The sequence below is a fragment of the Microcaecilia unicolor genome, chromosome 1 (genome assembly GCF_901765095.1).
Source record: "Microcaecilia unicolor chromosome 1, aMicUni1.1, whole genome shotgun sequence".
Taxonomy (NCBI): Eukaryota; Metazoa; Chordata; class Amphibia; order Gymnophiona; family Siphonopidae; genus Microcaecilia; species Microcaecilia unicolor.
In genome coordinates, this window is record NC_044031.1 from 280,932,452 (window position 1) to 280,950,554 (window position 18,103).

Consider the following 18,103-nt stretch of genomic DNA (forward strand, 5'->3'; position numbering starts at 1 on the left):
ATCAATATATGCTGATCTTGTGCTAGCACCTAAGAGTTTTATATTTGTTTTTCCTTGTGTTTCTTTTTTATACAAGTTTACTTCACAATTTTATGTAGTTCATTATGGTGGTGGTGGTGGGGGTTGCCTTCATTTGTCAATCTTATTTCCACTCCTCATGTCTTGTGCAGGCTCCCTGACAACATCAGGTATTATGGACAATCTGAACACACTGCCAGCAGGTCTGAAGGGTAAACTAGTAGTCAGTGCAGTGGACTGTAAACCAGGAGACTCAGGTTCAAATCCCACTTCAACTCTCTTTTTACCTTTAAATTGTTAGCCCTATATCTAAATATTAAAGACACCTGCAAGTCTTGAGGCTATTGTGGTGGTGCACATTTAGGTACAGTAAACATTTCCCCGTCTCTGGAGGGTTCACCATTTAAAACAGCAAAGTTGCAGTGGAATATGAATCTGGGTGCTCTGGATTAAAGTTCACTGCACTGACCATTAGGCTTCCCTTCTGCTCTGTAGGGACGTCAGTGTGGCTATTTCCATACAAATGCCGTCATAATTTGGATGTTTTATTTTGGAAAACGGTTGTTCATCTTGGACGTTCTCATGCATTGTTGAACAGAAAACCCAACATTCCTTCCTGTTTTGAAAATGGCTGCAAGATGAACTTTTTTTTTCCGACTTCATGAGCAGGACATTCCAATTTTGACTTGGAAGTTCTTTTGAAAAGCCCCTCTACTATCATATAAAAGGTGAAATGAAATGAAAAATAAATGGTAGAGCCTCACAGACAAAGCATTTTTCGGCAATTTGTCTTTCTGGTCACTCTGAGGGTACCCAGTTAGCCTTTTCCTGGGAAAACAAAGAAACCCAAACCAAGCAGATGACTGCTGAAAATTTATCATGATCTTCTATGGTGTGTCTTTGTTTCCTAAAGTTGGAGGTTGTTAAATCAGTGAAGTTCTCTCCTCCTTGCAAGAACTGTGCATTTCCCATGGACAGTGCATTTCCCCTAGGGGCAGTGTTTCCCAAGTCAGTGCCGGAGCACCCCCTTGCCAGTCAGGTTTTCAGGATATCAAAACTGAATACGCATGAAATAGATTTGCATACACTGCCTCCACTGTATGCAAATCTCTTTCATGCATATTCATTGGGACTGCTGCTTTTTAACATATTTATAAATGATCTAGGGATAGGAATAACTAGTGAGCTAATAAAATTTGCTGATGACACAAAGGTATTCAAAGTTGTTAAATCACAATAGGATTGTGAAAAATTGCAAGAGGACCTTATGAGACTGGGAAACGGGGCATCCAAATGGAAGATGACGTTTAATGTGAGCAAGTGCAAAGTGATGCATGTGGGAAAGAGGAACCCGAACTATAGTTACATGATATAGGGTTCCACATTAAGAGTCACTGACCAGGAAAGGGATCTAGGTGTCATCGCTGATAAGTTGAAATCCTCTGCTCAGTGTGCAGAAGCAGCTAAGAAAGCAAATAAAATGTTAGCTATTATTAGGAAAGGAATGGAAACCAAAAGATGAAAATGTTATAATGCCTTTGTACTGCTCCATGGTGCAACTGTACCTCGAGTACTGTGTCCAACTCTGGTCACCGCATTTCCAAAAAAGATATAGTGGAATTAGAAAAGGTACAGAGAAGGGTGACAAAAATGACAAAGGGGATGTGACGACTTCCTTATGAGGAAAGGCTAAAGCGGCTAGGGCTCTTCAGCTTGGAGAAGAGACGGCTGAGGGGAGATATGACAGAGGTCTATAAAATAAGGAGTGGAATGGAATGGGTGGACGTGAACCGCTTGTTTACTCTTTCCAAAAATACTAGGACTAGGGGGCATGCAATGAAGCTATTAAGTAGTACATTTAAAACAAATCAGAGAAAATATTTTTTCACTCAACGTGTAATTAAACTCTGGAATTCGTTGCCAGAGAATGTGGTAAAAGCAGTTAGCTTAGCAGGGTTTTAAAAAAAGGTTTGGATAACTTTCTAAAAGAAAAGTCCATAAGCCACTATTAAGATGGACTTGGGGAAAATCCACTGCTTATTTCTAGGATAAAGCAGCATAAAATCTATTTTACTATTTTGGGATATTGCTAGGTACTTGTAACCTGGATTGACCACTGTTAGAAACAGGATACTGGGCTTGATGGACCTTCCGTCTGTCCCTGTATGGGAACACTTATGTTCTTATGGAGAAATGTACTGGTAATAAGAGTTGTAGGGAAAGGTCTAGGAAGGGATGAAAGGGAATTGAAAGGGGTTACTGGTAGGGAGAGACAATGCAGCAGTAAAGAGATGAAGGTGGCAGAAAGCAGCTGTAAGGAGAAGAGGCTGGATAATGGGGACAAAGGCTGGGAGTGGAGCTGTGAGAAGGAAAAGGGGGCAACAAAGAGGTGAAGGGAATTGAAAGGGGTTATGGGTTGGGAGAGAGAATGTTGCTATAAACAGCTGGAAGTGTCTGAAAGCTCTAAAGGGAAGAGAGAGGCTGACAGATGGGGACAGCAAATGGGAATGGAGCTGTGTGATGGAGAAGAAACAGGCTCTGAAGGTGAGAGGAACTCAGGGAGAGAGGATGAGCTGTGATGGGGGAGACGTGATTTCAGAGAGAGGAAGAATAGCAGGCAGAGGGAACACAAATAGCAGAGGAAAGAGGAGCTGAAAGAGAGAGTGTGTATCTATGTGGGACTGGGAAAAAGGGCTGAAAGGTGAGAGGAAAGAAGTCATGATGGAAGAAAGAGACATGAAGGAGTCAAAAAGGGTGATGAGAGGTTGACATGAAGGAAGTGATATGAGAGAAGGTAGAGGAGAGACAGGCTATGGAGAGACAAACATATGGGGTAAAGAAATTAAAGAAATGAGAAGACTGGAAAAGAATTCATAAAAAAAAACAAAGGCAGAGAGGGAGAATAAGAGAAAATAAGCAGAGAGAGGATATAAGAAACTATAGACACAAAGGTCTGAACATTGAGGAAAGATTTCTGTGCTAACTAGGCTGGGTCAAGGGTAGGGAATAGCTGGTATTTTCCACTCTCCTCCAGCCCTACAGTCACCAGGATAAATAGTTTACTGAAGGAACATGGGGGAGCAGAGGGAGTGTTGGCCACATGTGATGCCACGGTCTGAAAGTTTTGTAATGGATTGGATCTATAGTCAAGACTCAAATTGAACGAGAAATGGAGAAGACCACTATGTTCTTTTTTCACAAAAATACAACAATTATCCCGCCCAAGTATGGGTGGTACGGATAGGCCATGCTGAACTGGAAGGGGTATGACTGTGGTATAAATAGCCTGTGGGAGGGAGAAGAAGAAAAGTGAGGTGGAGTAAATCGGTGGAGATGAGTTGGGGTTTGGGAGGAAGTGAGACTGGTGAGACATTCAATGTTTCCCTAGCTCTTCTTTTAGCCATCACTCCTTCCAGTGTGTGCACTACCTCTGCTTTTAAATATGGCCTGGTCAGTTGTGCCCATGACACTGCCATATTTTGTTTTCCTTTTTACGGATATGGTAATGTGTGCCGAGTTGAGCATCACCAATCATTTTCAAAAGTTGGCTCCTATGGCTGTGGGCCAAGGAAACTGAAGAGGAAGGTCACCGTAAGCCTTAATATTTCTTTAAAAAGCTAAAGAAGTCTCTGGCTGCTCAACAACTTCAAGATTACACCATAACCATAGCCTGTATAGGAGGGTGGCAAGAAGGAGGCCAGTTCTAAACAGAAGCTATAAGATATGCAGAACAGCATTTGCAAAGAAACATTTAGGGGGCACTGCACACATAATGGAACTTCTTGGTCTCAAAGCAAAGCAGCATTAACATCATCCTTCCTGTAAAGAATGCTGGAGGCAGCATTATACTGGGGAGATGCTTTACAAGGGACAAGGCCCTTTGTGCCCCCACATGTCCTCAGTGCGCCCTGCACTATTCAGAAAGGTAGATTGTTTCTGGTCAGTTGACAGTTTTAAATGTTCTGCTGTAGAAGTTTAAGTGGGCAAAGACTGAATTAATTGACATGATCAGTTTTGGCCTGTGCTGTGGTATTTGACAGTTGTCAGTACTGGGAGGCCAGAATAGAGGCTCTCTTTCTACACTCATAATTTTAGCTGTTTTGTATTGGGGCTTACTGGATAAGGAATTGGTGGGTGGTTGTTTTGAGTTAATACAATTTCCTTCTGCAAGAAATGGCTTATTTGGTTTTATTAAATTATTTTAAAATGTCTTAGTTTTAACCGATTTCTTTTAAAATAACTGCATTATGCATTTAGGCAATATTGGTAGCTCTATGTATTTTCACACATATAAGACGCGTTTTACACTCGTTTTTATATTTGACTAGAGGGGTTGCGGCTAATACAAGGGTGTGGCCAATACACATTCCTTATTTACACAAATGTGCAGTAGACCATGAAATATGAAGTTTATCTAATTCTATGCATGCTATTAAACCAAAATTGTGCCTGGCACATGCGAACATTTTGCAGTAAGCGTGGTTCTTATGTGCATGCCCAGACAAAAACAGGAAGTGTCAGCACACATCGACGCCTGTTCTTCTGTACCTAAATGTATGTGCTTCATTTTCAGTTTTGTTCAAACACATGTGCATGTTTGTAACAAGTCCCTATTATTATATTTTGCACATCGATATGCATTTAAGATCACTCTGTTAGGGTATCCTCGATTTGACAATCAGTCATACAAATCTTTTGTTTGAAAACTAAATTCCTTTTCTTCAGATCAGATACGATGATATCTCAAAAGCTGTGAGAATGGGAGACTGTTTTTCAAGGCTCTAAAAAAGTGTTTCTGTGTTCTTATGGAAAACCGTGGTGCTGAACTTAGACGTACCTTTACATCTAAATAAGTGGCTCATTTTCGTCACATTTCATAGTGAACTTAATCTTAGGATGATATATATTTAGATATTCTACAAACTCAATGAGCACTTCTATGCTCTTGTGCCATAACATAAATATGTCGTCTATAAAACGGATCCATACACAAGGAAGGAAGGGTGGGGGGAGGGGGGGTTCAGGGATAAAAGAAGAAAATGATTTGATGAATGTGGAAGGATTACAAGTTGTCTATGATATTAGTTGGGCTTTATGCCGGATAATAAATATATAGGTTTCCTATAATACGCCAATAAGCAGATTTAAACTTAATGACTTCCAAAGAAGACACCATATGGAATTTCAATCAACAGATTTATTGAGAAATCAAACTCTGTATCACATGTTGTATCTTCATGTATCGTTGGTTCTGTATTGTATTCCTTATACTCTTAATAAAAAAGATTTAAACATAAAACGGATCCATATTTTTATATGTTGATCAAACTTACTGGAATAGATGTATATCAACGTGCAAAATATAATAATAGGGACTTGTTGTGACAACCCTGTTCACAAACTGCAGAAGATAAAGATGAGGCAGTACAGACCTGTGTGATGAGATATACATCAAATGCAACTAAAATAACACATCTTGAAGAGACACTGGAACATCCTGAGAACATTACCTGTCTTTGCCCAATCAAGAATACGGTTTGCTTACAGTAGATGCAAAAATCTAAAAGAGATGTTAGTCCCTCGATGCTGCCGGAAAGAAGGCAGGCAAAAGTAGAATTTACAGGACATAAAAAATGCAATGAACGTTCAATGTGTCCTATAATGTTGGAAACGAAGGCTTTCAAGCACTCCTCTGTTAAGCAAGAATATACTATGAGGGGCATAATTGAACGAAAACGTCTATCTCCATGGGCGTTTATCTCCGAGAACGGGTCTGTGAAGGGGCGGACCAAACCGTATTTTTGAAAAAAATAGACGTTCATGTTTTATTCGACAATTTGTGAGCTGGGCGTTTTTGTTTTTCAGTGATAATGGAAAATGAAAGCGCCCAGCTCAAAAACGAATAAATCCAAGGCATTTGTTCGTGGGAGGGGCCAGGATTCGTAGTGCACTGGTCCCCCTCACATGCCAGGACACCAACCGGGCACCCTAGGAGGCACTTTTACAAAAACAAAAAAAAAGGTAAAAGAGCTCCCAGGTGCATAGCACCCTTCCCTTGTGTGTTGAGCCCCCCAAATCCCCCTCAAAACCCACTGCCCACAAGTCTACACCATTACTATAGCCCTAAGGGGTGAAGGGGAGCACCTACATGTGGGTACAGTGGGTTTGGGGGGGTTGGACGACTAAGCATTAAGCAGCACAATTGTAACAGGTAGAGGGGGGATGGGCCTGGGTCCACCTGCCTGAAGTCCACTGCACCCCCTAACAACTGCTCCAGGGACCTGCATACTGCTGCCAGGGAGGTGGGTATGACATTTGAGGGTGAAAATAAAAAGTTGTGAAACATCATTTTTTGTGGTGGGAGGGGGTTAGTGACCACTGGGGGAGGTCATCCCCGATTCCCTCCGGGGGTAATCTGGTCATTTAGGGCACTTTTTGGGGCCTTATTCGTGGAAAAAACAGGGTCCAGGAAAAGTGCCCTAAATTCTAGCTACAAACGCATACTTTTTTTCCATTATCGGCGAAAGGCGTCCATCTCTCCTCGGCCGATAACCACGCCCCAGTTCCACCTTCGCCACGCCTCCGACACGCCCCCGTCAATTTTGTACGCTTCCGCGATGGAGTGCAGTTGAAAACGTCCAAAATCGGCTTTCCATTATACCGATTTATTCATTTTTGTGAGATAAACGTCTATCTCCCGATTTGGGTCGAAATCTAGGCGTTTTTCTCTTTCAATTATAAGGTGGTATATGGGTTAACACCATGTGTAAATCAAACTATGTTATATATTGTATCATCTGTCCATGTGAGAAGCTTTATATATGTCAAACTTCCCGACAACTCTCCACCTGATTAGTGGAGCACAAAAGTGCCATTAAAACCTGTAAGTCAAACTTCGCCATTGGCGAACCATTGTAATCAGTATGAACATCCGTTCACATCTCTGAAATGCGTAGTGCTTCAACAAATTTATGAAACTAAGAGAGGAGGAGGAGGAGACAGACGACGTTTACTACTATAAAATAAACAACAGTGGATTTTTTTTTTTACTTCATACACTGAGTCCACGAGGGTTAAATGCTAAATTAGAATGGTGTCATTTTTTCTAAGTCCATTCACTGTTTTAAAACCTGTGGACATCTGATCGGTAGAGTGCTAACCAAGGCGTCTGACGTCACTTCTTATAAGGGGAGGCCATTTTTCCCAAGACAGACTCCCTTAGTTCTGTCAATCATGAACGCTGTTGAAGTGAGCAGGAAGATAGGAATTGATAGTATGGCATGAGTTATTTAAAAGAGTTTTATATAGATTTTTTTTGCTTTTTCACAGAAAACGACCTTCTGACCTTGACGCAGCTAGACGAAATGCTGGCCATCATAGGACACGGTCGGCATGTGGAGGACGAAAGGTATTTAGCTAAGTACAATGAGCTGCTTGAAGCTCTAATACTCTTTAAAGGAATTGTAAATAACTACTTTTGAGTACTGTTGCAATTTTGTATTCTTATCCAACTGAGATTTTTTGCCAATGATGAAGCAGTCCTGCTCCCGCGGCAATTTATTCACCGCTCACTAAGCATTATATTTCTTCATGCTGGGCCATATGCTGACAATGATAAAGTTTCCACAAATGCCACTGCCTCTTACTTCATTAAGAAAAGTGAAGATACTTACCTGTAGCTGGTATTCTCCGAGGACAGCAAGCTTTATATTCTCACAAGTGGGTGACGCTGACCAGCATTGCCTGGTCTGAGACTTATGAAAAGCTTAAGTAGAGCTTTGTGGAGCTCAAGACACGCTCCACCACGCATGCGTGAGTGCCTTCCCACCCGCCACGAGAACGCGGTTTCCTCAGTTGTATATTACAGCAAAAATAAAAGTAAAAGGCGACAACTCAAAGGGGAGGTGGGAGGGACTGTAAAAATATAAAGTTTGCTATCTTTGGAGAATACCTACTACAGATAAGTATCTTATCTTTCTCCGAGGACTAGCAGGTTTATAGATTCTCATAAGTGGGGAATCCCTAGCATCCAGGCTCTCCAATAACAACAAATATTGCTCAATTGGGTCTTGCAACGGCGAGGACATAACACAGATTTACCTGAAACCATGTACAATCTGAATGAGAGTGCAGCCTGGAACAGAACAAAACAGGCCTGGGAGGGTAGAGTTGGATTCTAGACCCCAAACAGATTCTACAACACTGTCTGTGCGAACCAACTGTCACATTGGGCATCCTGCTCAAGGCAGTAGTGTAATGTGAATGTGTGGACTGAAGACGACATCACAGCATTGCAAATTTCTTCCAAAAGAGGCTGGCCACAAGTGGGCTACCAATGCAGCCATAGCTCTGACATTATGAGCCCTGACATGACCCTCTACGGCCAGCCCAGCCTGGGCATAAGTGAAGGAAATACAATCTGTCAGCCAATTAGAAATGGTGCATTTCCCGATGGCGACCATCTTGTTGGGATCAAAAGAAATAAAATGTTGGGCGGACTGTCTGTGAGGCCTGGTCCACTCCATATAGCGGGCCAATGTTCTCTTGCAATCCAAGGTGTGCAAGATGCTTTCGGCAGGAAGAGCATGAGGTTGGGGAAAGAAGGTTGGCAAGACAATTGACTGGTTCAGATGGAACTCTCGACACCACCTTCAGCAGGAACTTAGGGTGCGTGCGGAGGACTACTTTGTTGTGATGAAACTTAGTATAAGGTGCATCCACTACTAAGTCCTGAAGCTCACAGACTACAAGCTGAAGGAACAGCCACTAAGAAAATAACCTTCCAGATCAAGTACTTCAGATGGGAGGAATTCAGTGGCTCAAAAGGAGTTTTCATCAGATGGGTGAGAACAATGCTGAGATCCCAAGACACCAGTGGAAGTTTGACAGGGAGCTTTGACAAAAGCAAACCTCTCATGAATCGAACTAGAGACTCTCTAGAGATGGGCTTACTTTCTACACGTTGATGATAAGCACTGACTGCACTAAGGTGAACCCTTATGGAGTTGGTCTTGAGACCAGACTCTGATAGGTGTAGAATGTATTCAGGCAAGGTCTGTGCAGGGCAAACAAGGGGAGGCTTACACAGCATTTTCATGACAGACTGATCCTAGAATCTGTAAGTATATTGAGAGTTTGTAATGGATTTACCTTTTTTTTAGCCTTGTGAGGCTGGTTTTATCATCTGTGGTGTTTCTAGTTCCTTTTTTAGTGCTTGCTATGTTTCAACAGCTGCACCAGCCAGGCTGATTTTGGAATTTTACATTAGCTGGGTGTTGTTTTTACTGTTTTACCCTTGAACATTGTTTTAGCACCCAGACACTAGGTTTTTAGTATGATGCTATTGTTAAAGATTCTTTTGAGAGTTCCTCTTGTGTTTTTAAAGTTTATTTCTTTAACAGATACTGAATGATTTTATTTTCATTTACAGTGACCTACTACTGGCAAAACATGTCCATGTCGGGCATTTTATGCTGAAATTCTGGGAGCTTTTAATCTATTAATAAAGACTGTGTTTCTTACAAGGTCTGCCTTGTTGTTTTATCTTCTATACTGGATTTGGCGGACTGCCTGCCTTGCTGTTTTTTGACTCCATCATTCAATTAAGTAAGAATACAACTCCTACTAGGAACTATTATGTATTCTGTTTATGTAACAACCACATGTTAATATGCAGGTCCTAATTTTAGTGGCACCTTGTTATCTTCCTGCCTGTTATTGTTATTCTTATCTTAAAAATGCCTGAATGTTGCAAGACACCTTTAAAAGAAACATACCATTTGACATGGATATATATTTTTAAAAATCCACATGCTCTAACTCCCACCTCTTCTTTTCAGCAGTTCCCACACAACCCTAAGATGGGAAACCTGAGCAACACTGTAAACTTGCTGAAACGAATCTTCTTTGAGGCTCCAAATTAGGCCAGGACAACCAACTTGGCCTCTCTAGGCTAAATTTCACTCCAAGTGACCTATCAGTGGTGTTGGGTATGATGATGATGATGGAAATAAATTTATTTCAGTAGCTCCTTTTTAATTCCTCTGAATTCCAAAATACAAGCTCAGCCTGAGATGTTGTAAATTACCTCAGAGAGATACTTTACATAATAAGTACCTTTCCCAGAGATAGAAATTGCAGGAAATCCTTTAGAACCCGTTTATCCAATTGGACTGGTGCCAGTTGTGTACAATGCCATTTTTGTCATCACAACCGGAATGAATCAAAATCTATTCCAAACACTGCAACAGGTATTCAGGGTATATACAGCTGCTTGGTACATAAACTTTAAAAACTATGCATAGGATAAAACACAAAGTTCTCTTTTAAAAGGACACTTGTAAAGACATTTTCCAACATATCCTCAGTCATTGGCTACAAGCTGTCCTGCCAACATTTTGGTATTGGAGAAAAAGTTCATTTACTAACAAAATCCACTTAACACAAGATTATCTCTATTTCAGGAAGCAGGTGAAAGCTTGGCTCTTCAACCAGGCCTTTAATGGAAGAAGTAACTAACTTCTTAGCCTCACACACAAGGAGTGACACGGCCTGCACATACTGTAGCAGGACATGTTTATCCACTCCTACCCTAGCTGAGATAACATTTAACCATCTCTCTAACCTCATGGGCAACTTTCTTTAAATTAGCCACCTTATTTTCTAACTCCTCTTACATGTCTATGGGCCCTGTTTACTAAGGTGAATTAGCATTTTTAACGCGTTAACTGTTTAGGCGCCCACAGGGATACTGTAGACGCATACATGGTTAACACGCTTTAAAGACACTAATGCGCCTATAACGCGGCTTAGTAAATAGGGCCCTCTATGTTCCATCTTTGCTTATACCCTATGCTATTAAAATGTTCTCTTATGTATTATGTTGACGTTGTAAGTAGTATACTATGCCATACTATGTTTTGTTTGTTATTTGAATATTTTTAATGTTGTAATTGTCTATTGCTTATGTTTGATTTATTCTTACTGTACACCACCTTGAGTGAATTCGGCAGTAAATAAATCCTAATAAATAAATAAATAAATAATATAGGAGATTCTACATATAGCGCCTAAAAATTAAAAAATATCGGCGCTGAAATCAGTGCCAACGGGGGTTGTTTACTAAAGCTTAACTTGTGTTATCTGCAGCAGGGCCCATAGGAATAAAATGGGCCCTGCTGCAGATAAATACTATAAGTAGTAGTAGTAAAAGAGGGGGGTGGTTAAGCGTATTCTATAATCTGTGTCTAGAGTTAGGCACCAATTATAGAATATGATGATGATTAGTTCATATTTCAGCACCTAAATCTACGTGCATCCATTTACACCAATGAAAACGTGGTGTAAATCCCTGTGCGTAGATTTAGGCACACTAGGCCATATTCTATAACTAGGTGTGGATATTTTGGAACTCCCACAAAATGTCCATTTCTCCGCCCATAACCATGCCCCCTTTTCCTTGCGCATGTTAGAAGTTCGGCACACATCATTACTGAACACACTTAGCAACTTACAGTGGAGGAGTGGCCTAGTGGTTAGGGTGGTGGACTTTGGTCCTGGGGAACTGAAGAACTGAGTTCGATTCCCACTTCAGGCACAGGCAGCAACTTGTGACTCTGAGCAAGTCACTTAACTCTCCATTGCCCCATGTAAGCCGCATTGAGCCTGCCATGAGCGGGAAAGCGCGGGGTACAAATGTAACAAAAACAAAAAAAAAAACTTGTGCGCCTAAATTCTAATCAGTGCCAATTAGTGATCATTATTGCTTGTGCTGTTATCAGCACCCATTAGTTATTAAATTTCATGCATTGTTATACAATCTATGCTGATTTTGGCACCAATCTTTAGGCACACTATATAGAATCCAGGGGATAGTGCCCATAATACCCCCAAATTACAAAAAAGCTTTTTTATTCAAAAGGGGCAGATACCTCCAGTTGTCAACTCCAAAGGCACATGGAGGGGCATAATCGAACAGAAACGCCTATCTCCATGGGCGTTTATCTCCGAGAACGGGTCCGTGAAGGGGCGGACCGAATCGTATTTTCGAAAAAACATGGACGTTTATCTTTTTTTGAGCTGGGCGTTTTTGTTTTTCAGCGATAATGGAAACCGAAAACGCCCAGCTCAAAAAACGAATAACTCCAAGACATTTATTCGTGGGAGGGGCCAGGATTCGTACTGCACCGGTCCACCTCACATGCCAGGACACCAACCGGGCACCCTAGGGGGCACTTTTACAAAAAAAAAAAAAAAAAAAGGTAAAACAGCTCCCAGGTGCATAGCACCCTTCCCTTGGGTGTTGAGCCCCCAAAATCCCCCTCAAAACCCACTGCCCACAAGTCTACACCATTACTATAGCCCTAAGGGGTGAAGGGGGGCACCTACACGTGGGTACAGTGAGTTTGGGGGGCGGTTTGGAGGGCTCCCATTTACCAGCACAAGTGTAACAGGTGGGGGGGGGGGGGATGAGCCTGGGTCCACCTGCCTGAAGTCCACTGCTCCAGTGACCTGCATACTGCTGCCAGGGAGGTGGGTATGACATTTGAGGGTGAAAATAAAAAGTTGTGAAACGGCATATTTTGTGGTGGGAGGAGGTTCGTGACCACTGGGGGAGTCAGGGGAGGTCATCCCCGATTCCCTCCAGTGGTCATCTGTTCATTTAGGGCACTTTTTGGGGCCTTATTCGTGGAAAAACAGGGTCCAGGAAAAGTGCCCTAAATTCTCGCTAAAAACGCATATTTTTTTTCCATTATCGGCGAAAGGCGCCCATCTCTGATCGGCAGATAACCACGCCCCAGTTTCGCCTTCACCACGCCCCCATCAACTTTGTCCGCATCCGCGACGGAGTGCAGTTGAAAACGTCCAAATTCGGCTTTCGATTATACCGCTTTATTCGTTTTTGGGAGATAAACGTCTATCTCCCGATTTGGGTCACAATATAGGCATTTTTCTCTTTCGATTATAAGCAGGATAGTCTAGTATTAAATGGTTATTCAGGATGACTGTTAATGGCAGTCAAGCAAATGAGAACTGGAGGAGTTTTCATTTGGAGATAGTGGGGATACTTAGCAATGCCCAGAGGAGCCCACTCACTGGGCCCTCTTTTAGCCTTCATAGAATTAATCTTCTTTTATTTGAATGTCAAGAGTAATAGATTTTTTAAAGTCTTGCTTTGTTGGGTTTTTTTTAATGTTCCTTCAGTGATAGAGATAGGCCTTTAAACGAGAGGAGATTCTGGTCTCCAAAAAATCTAAACAAAGTTTTTAAGTGTTGTGATAAAAATAATGTAAACATTCCATGTTGATGATAATACCCAATGGATTGGGTCCCATTGTTTTAAATGCATCTATGGCTTTAAAAAGAAATAAACAATAGCATATTTCATAAACTGCATAAGTTGCCACTGTTTACCCAAGCATATTGTTGTAGAGGAGTAGCCTAGTGGTTAGTGCAGCGGACTTTGATTGTGGGGAACTGGGTTTGATTCTCACTGCAGCTCCTTGTGACTCTGGGCAAGTCACTTAACCCTCCATTGCCCCAGGTGCAAATAAGTACCTGTATATACTATGTAAACTGCTTTAAATATAGTTGCAAAAACCACAGAAAGGCAGTATATCAAGTCCCAATTCCATTCAAACAAAAAGCAACCAGGCAACACCTCAAGTCAAGCTAAAATCTTGTAATTGTCTCAAAATCCCTTTTGGGAAGTATGAATTCCCCCTCAAATCACAAGTCAGGAACCTTGGAATACAGTTAGATTCAACACTTACTCTGATTCCCCAAATCCAAGCAACCTTCAAGAGCTGCTTCTACTATTTGCGACAGCTACACTGCCTCTCTCCTTACATCGAGAAGGTAAATCTTATCCCAGTTGTACATGCCATGATAACATCAAGACTGGATTACTGCAATACACTATACAATGGTCTGACTACAAAGGGCTTACACCAGCTCCAGTTGATTCCAAATGCAACAGCAAGACTCATAGAAGGTTGCAAGCAACGTGACCACATCATACCATTTTTGCAAAATCTTCATTGGCTACCAGTACAATACAGGGCTAAATTTAAAACTCTATGTCTGATCTTCAAGGTCCTGAAAGGAAATGGCCCCGAGTACCTGAAAAATAGGATGATCCTCCACACACTGCCAATGACACTAAGGTCCTCCGAAGGACTTTCACTGACCACACCCTCTCCAAAAGACATTACACGATGTGATACCCACAAGCGAGCCTTCTCCGGAGTAGCCCCCACACTCTGGAATGCATTGCCTGAAAAGCTCCACTTAACACAAGATTATCTGTACTTCAGGAAGCTGGTGAAAGCTTGGCTCTTCAACCAAGCCTTTAATGGAAGAAGTAACTAACTTGTTAGTCTCACTCATACACACAAGGATTGACACGTTTATCCACTCTTACCCTTGCTGATATTTAACCATCTCTCTGACCTCATGTACAACTTTCTTCAAATCAGTCACTTTACTTTCTAATTCTTCCTACTTTCTTACTCATCTATATGTTACAACTTTGCCTTACCCTTCACTACCAATTATAATGTTCTATTACGTATTGTGTAGTCATTGTAAGTAGTATTGTTGTTGTTGTTACATTTGTACCCCGCGCTTTCCCACTCATGGCAGGCTCAATGCGGCTTACAGGTACTTATTTGTACCTGGGGCAATGGAGGGTTAAGTGACTTGCCCAGAGTCACAAGGAGCTGCCTGTGCCTGAAGTGGGAATTGAACTCAGTTCCTCAGGACCAAAGTCCACCACTAGGCCACTCACTCCTCCACATACTTTGTATTGTTACTTGAATATTTTTACTGCTGTAATTGCCTATTGCTCATGTTTGATCTATTCTTACTGTGTACACCGCCTTGAGTGAATTCCTTCAAAAAGGCGGTAAATAAATCCTAATAAATAAATAAAACAAATAACCATGAGTACATGTAGAAGTGATTCCTAAATACACAACAAAAGATAATTACAATTTTTTTTTTTTACTGCTACTGGAAGACCCAGTATGTATATGTGCTCACTTGTTTCCACATTCTCTCAGTTTAGTTTCCATCATACTGCAAGGCCCACAAATCCCTGGGGGATATATGTTCTGCACTCTACAGCAGTGGTTCTCTCAACTCAATCATGAGGACACACCTAGCCAGCCAGGCTTCCAGGATCGCCAAAAGCATATGCAAGAGATCAATTTGCCTCCACAACTTCCATAGTATACAAATCTTATGCATATTCATCGTAGAAATCTTGAAAACCTGGCTGGCTTGGTCACTCTGAGGACTGGGTTGAGAACACCCAGCTTTACAGTAATTCCAGATATTTAATATTTTGGTTTTATCGCTACCAAAGATCAACCCCAGGTCCACACATTTGGTTTTTCCGTTTTTCTTTAAAATTCCCACACACGTCAACATGGCCTACGAGCTGGTTCAGATATACCAGGCAACGGTTTCATTCATCTGCTAATTGGGCATAAGGTGTTTTTTGTTTATTTGCTTTTTTTTTAATGGCACGAACACCGAAGAATTAATTAGTGCTCATTGATCCCTTTATAGGGACGTGTTAGTGCATATTATTTCCCAGTAGTGGGGCTGCCACTGCTACTACTCCAGATTCAGATCCCCGCTCTAGGCCCCACTTCACTCCTACAGCTTCATGTCATTCCTGCAATGAACGGGAGGGGATACTGGTGGTAAACAGTACCGCGCTGTCCCACTATAACGCTCCCCACCTAACACCCGCCGCCCAGGTTGCACCGACTCCCCCGCCCGCGCCAGACACTCAGGGGAACAACAACATCACCCCTGCCCCCCTCCAGCCTCTCTCGCTGACCAGCGGCGTTCTCAGCCAATCAGTAGCCAGGTCCGCGCCGTTCCAACCAACCAAGAGACCACGGAGGCGGGGCACCACAGCCCACAACGGCGTTCAGGAGGGAAAGTAGGAGGCCAAAGCCAATGGCGGACAATGGAACAGTACACGAGAATAGCTAGTTTGCAATCTGGAGAAAACAGGGGGGAAGAGCCTGTGCCCCTAGAACCAGTGCTTACCTGCCTTTCATCGCTACGCCGCGTTTCCGGATAAGCTCGTCCAGCGACAGATCCGCCATCTTACGCGCTGCAACAGGATGGGGAGGAGACGTTGTGTTTGGGGTCGACGGTGACGTCACAGACGGTATACGGCAATTCGAGGCGGTCAAACTACCTGCAAGCGACAGCGTTTCCTTTCAATTTCAAACCGAGACTGTTTCTTGGAGACACACACAGTGCGCAATGTCATTTCCGTCATGTAGTTCTGGGAATTAATTTGCATGACCACGCCTCCTGCTCACCGATTGTACATTTGTGCTTTTAATAATCGAAACTTTCAGCATTACACGAATCCAACGACTCACGGCTGGTGTGATACGAAATTCTTGAGCGGCATCTCTTTTTATTTGTGCACATCGGTTGTTCTTCACCCTGACCTTGTGAAGAGTCCGGTCGAGGGTTGTGCCAGCGTTCGCAATCATTCCTTCATGCCTTAAACTAATGAGTAAGGAAAATAACGATTCGGGGTGACGCCCGAGTCCTCACGACTCATGTGAGAAGAATTTTTGAACGGGTACAGGTCGCCCTTTGGAGTGACCCGCTTACTTTGCGGGATGCTCAGGTGCAGTGATCTGCCCGACCTTACCCCCTCCTTGTGCTTTGTCAAAAGATCAGATTTTTTACTTAATAGAAGTGGTGGAGAATTTCTGTTCTAAAGTGTTTCAACAAATTAAACTGTACTTTTTTCCTTTTCTCTTATTATCACGTACAACATGTTTGACTTAGAAACAAGAAGCTGACAGATTTTAAACTTTTCTATGATGCTATATTTCTTTTGGCTTCCTGTTTATTTTATACACCTGTCAACTTTGATTGTAAACTCCATGAAGCATAGATTGTCTCTTATACATATCTGTGGCTCAAAGTGCTATAGAAATGCTAAGTAGTAGTAAATCTCACTTTTATAAAAGAGGTAACCCCGAGTAATCTTTGCTCAGTGGTTGGCTGCTGGTCCTTAGCTTGTTAATGTGATCACCACTGTAAATTGAGCCAGTCAGCAAGACTCTGCTGGTGCCAGTTACTCATTGCATTTAATAATACTAATTTGTAGTTGCTGTACATCACCTTGGGTGAATCTCTTCATAAAAGATGTTAATAAATCCCAATAAATAAATAGGTATAAAACTGTCTGATGTTTACTTGCTGCTACAGTTAAGCTGAAAACTGTAAGTAGAGAGGAATATTCTGTAGCTCCCAAATAAATCCAACAGGTGGCAGCAAACACAAAACTCATTAAAAAACAACTTCCTTTTTTTTTTTTGTCTCACAAGTTTAATCATCCTGCCTGGACAGCTGTTCTAATATTGTGTCCTTGCTGGGGCCAAGTGGTAGGGCATGAGCCAAGAAAGGACTGCCCTCAGCTCATGGCTCAGCCCTTTTCCAGGCAATGAATGATTAAGCTGTGGAATCTGTTGTCAGAGGATTTAGTTGAGGTGATCAACATATTAGGATTCTAAAGAGGACTGGAAAAGTTCCTGGAGGAAAAGTCATTAGCCAGTATCCGTCTAAATTAGCTATAAGAAATAGATCTGCTGGGCATTTGTGAGCCAAAGTAGCTACTGTCAAATACAGGATACTGAGCTCCATAGACCTTGCTCTGATGCAGAATGGCTTTTCTGATGCTCTTTTGTTCTTAAAAAAAAAAAAAAGAGAGAGTAACTGAATTTTTAAAGTACAAAACATACTTTATAGAGAATATAAATAATGGCACAATTGTGATTATTGCTTTTGAACACAATAATAATGAGTGATTTCAAAATTGACTGAGTAAATGTAACATCGGAGTATGCTGGGGAGGTAAAGTTCCTTGATGAAATCAAGGACTGCTTTATGGAGCAGCTGGTTCAGGAGCCAAAAAGAGAGGGAACAATTCTAGACTAGATTTAGTCCTTAGTGGAGTGCATGATCTGGTGCAGGAAGTAATGGTGCTGGAGCCACTTGATAACAATGATCATAAAATGATCAGATTTAATATAATCTT

The 18,103-nt window shown here is 41.9% G+C and overlaps 1 protein-coding gene and 1 non-coding gene across 2 annotated transcripts in view; one reads left to right on the forward strand and one right to left on the reverse strand.

Annotated features, from left to right (window-relative positions):
• POLDIP3 (DNA polymerase delta interacting protein 3) overlaps positions 1-16,207 on the reverse strand; it is a 70,415-nt gene extending 54,208 nt beyond the window's left edge. Inside the window, exon 1 of the mRNA XM_030207067.1 lies at positions 16,084-16,207. Within this exon, the coding sequence (XP_030062927.1) occupies positions 16,084-16,142 (59 nt within the window). The 5' untranslated portion in view covers positions 16,143-16,207. The remainder of the gene's footprint in view (positions 1-16,083) is intronic.
• A 343-nt stretch (positions 16,208-16,550) lies between these two features.
• LOC115460794 lies at positions 16,551-16,701 on the forward strand. The gene has a single exon (XR_003940580.1). It is a non-coding gene; the product is annotated as a U12 minor spliceosomal RNA (small nuclear RNA).
• Positions 16,702-18,103: the final 1,402 nt, after the last annotated feature.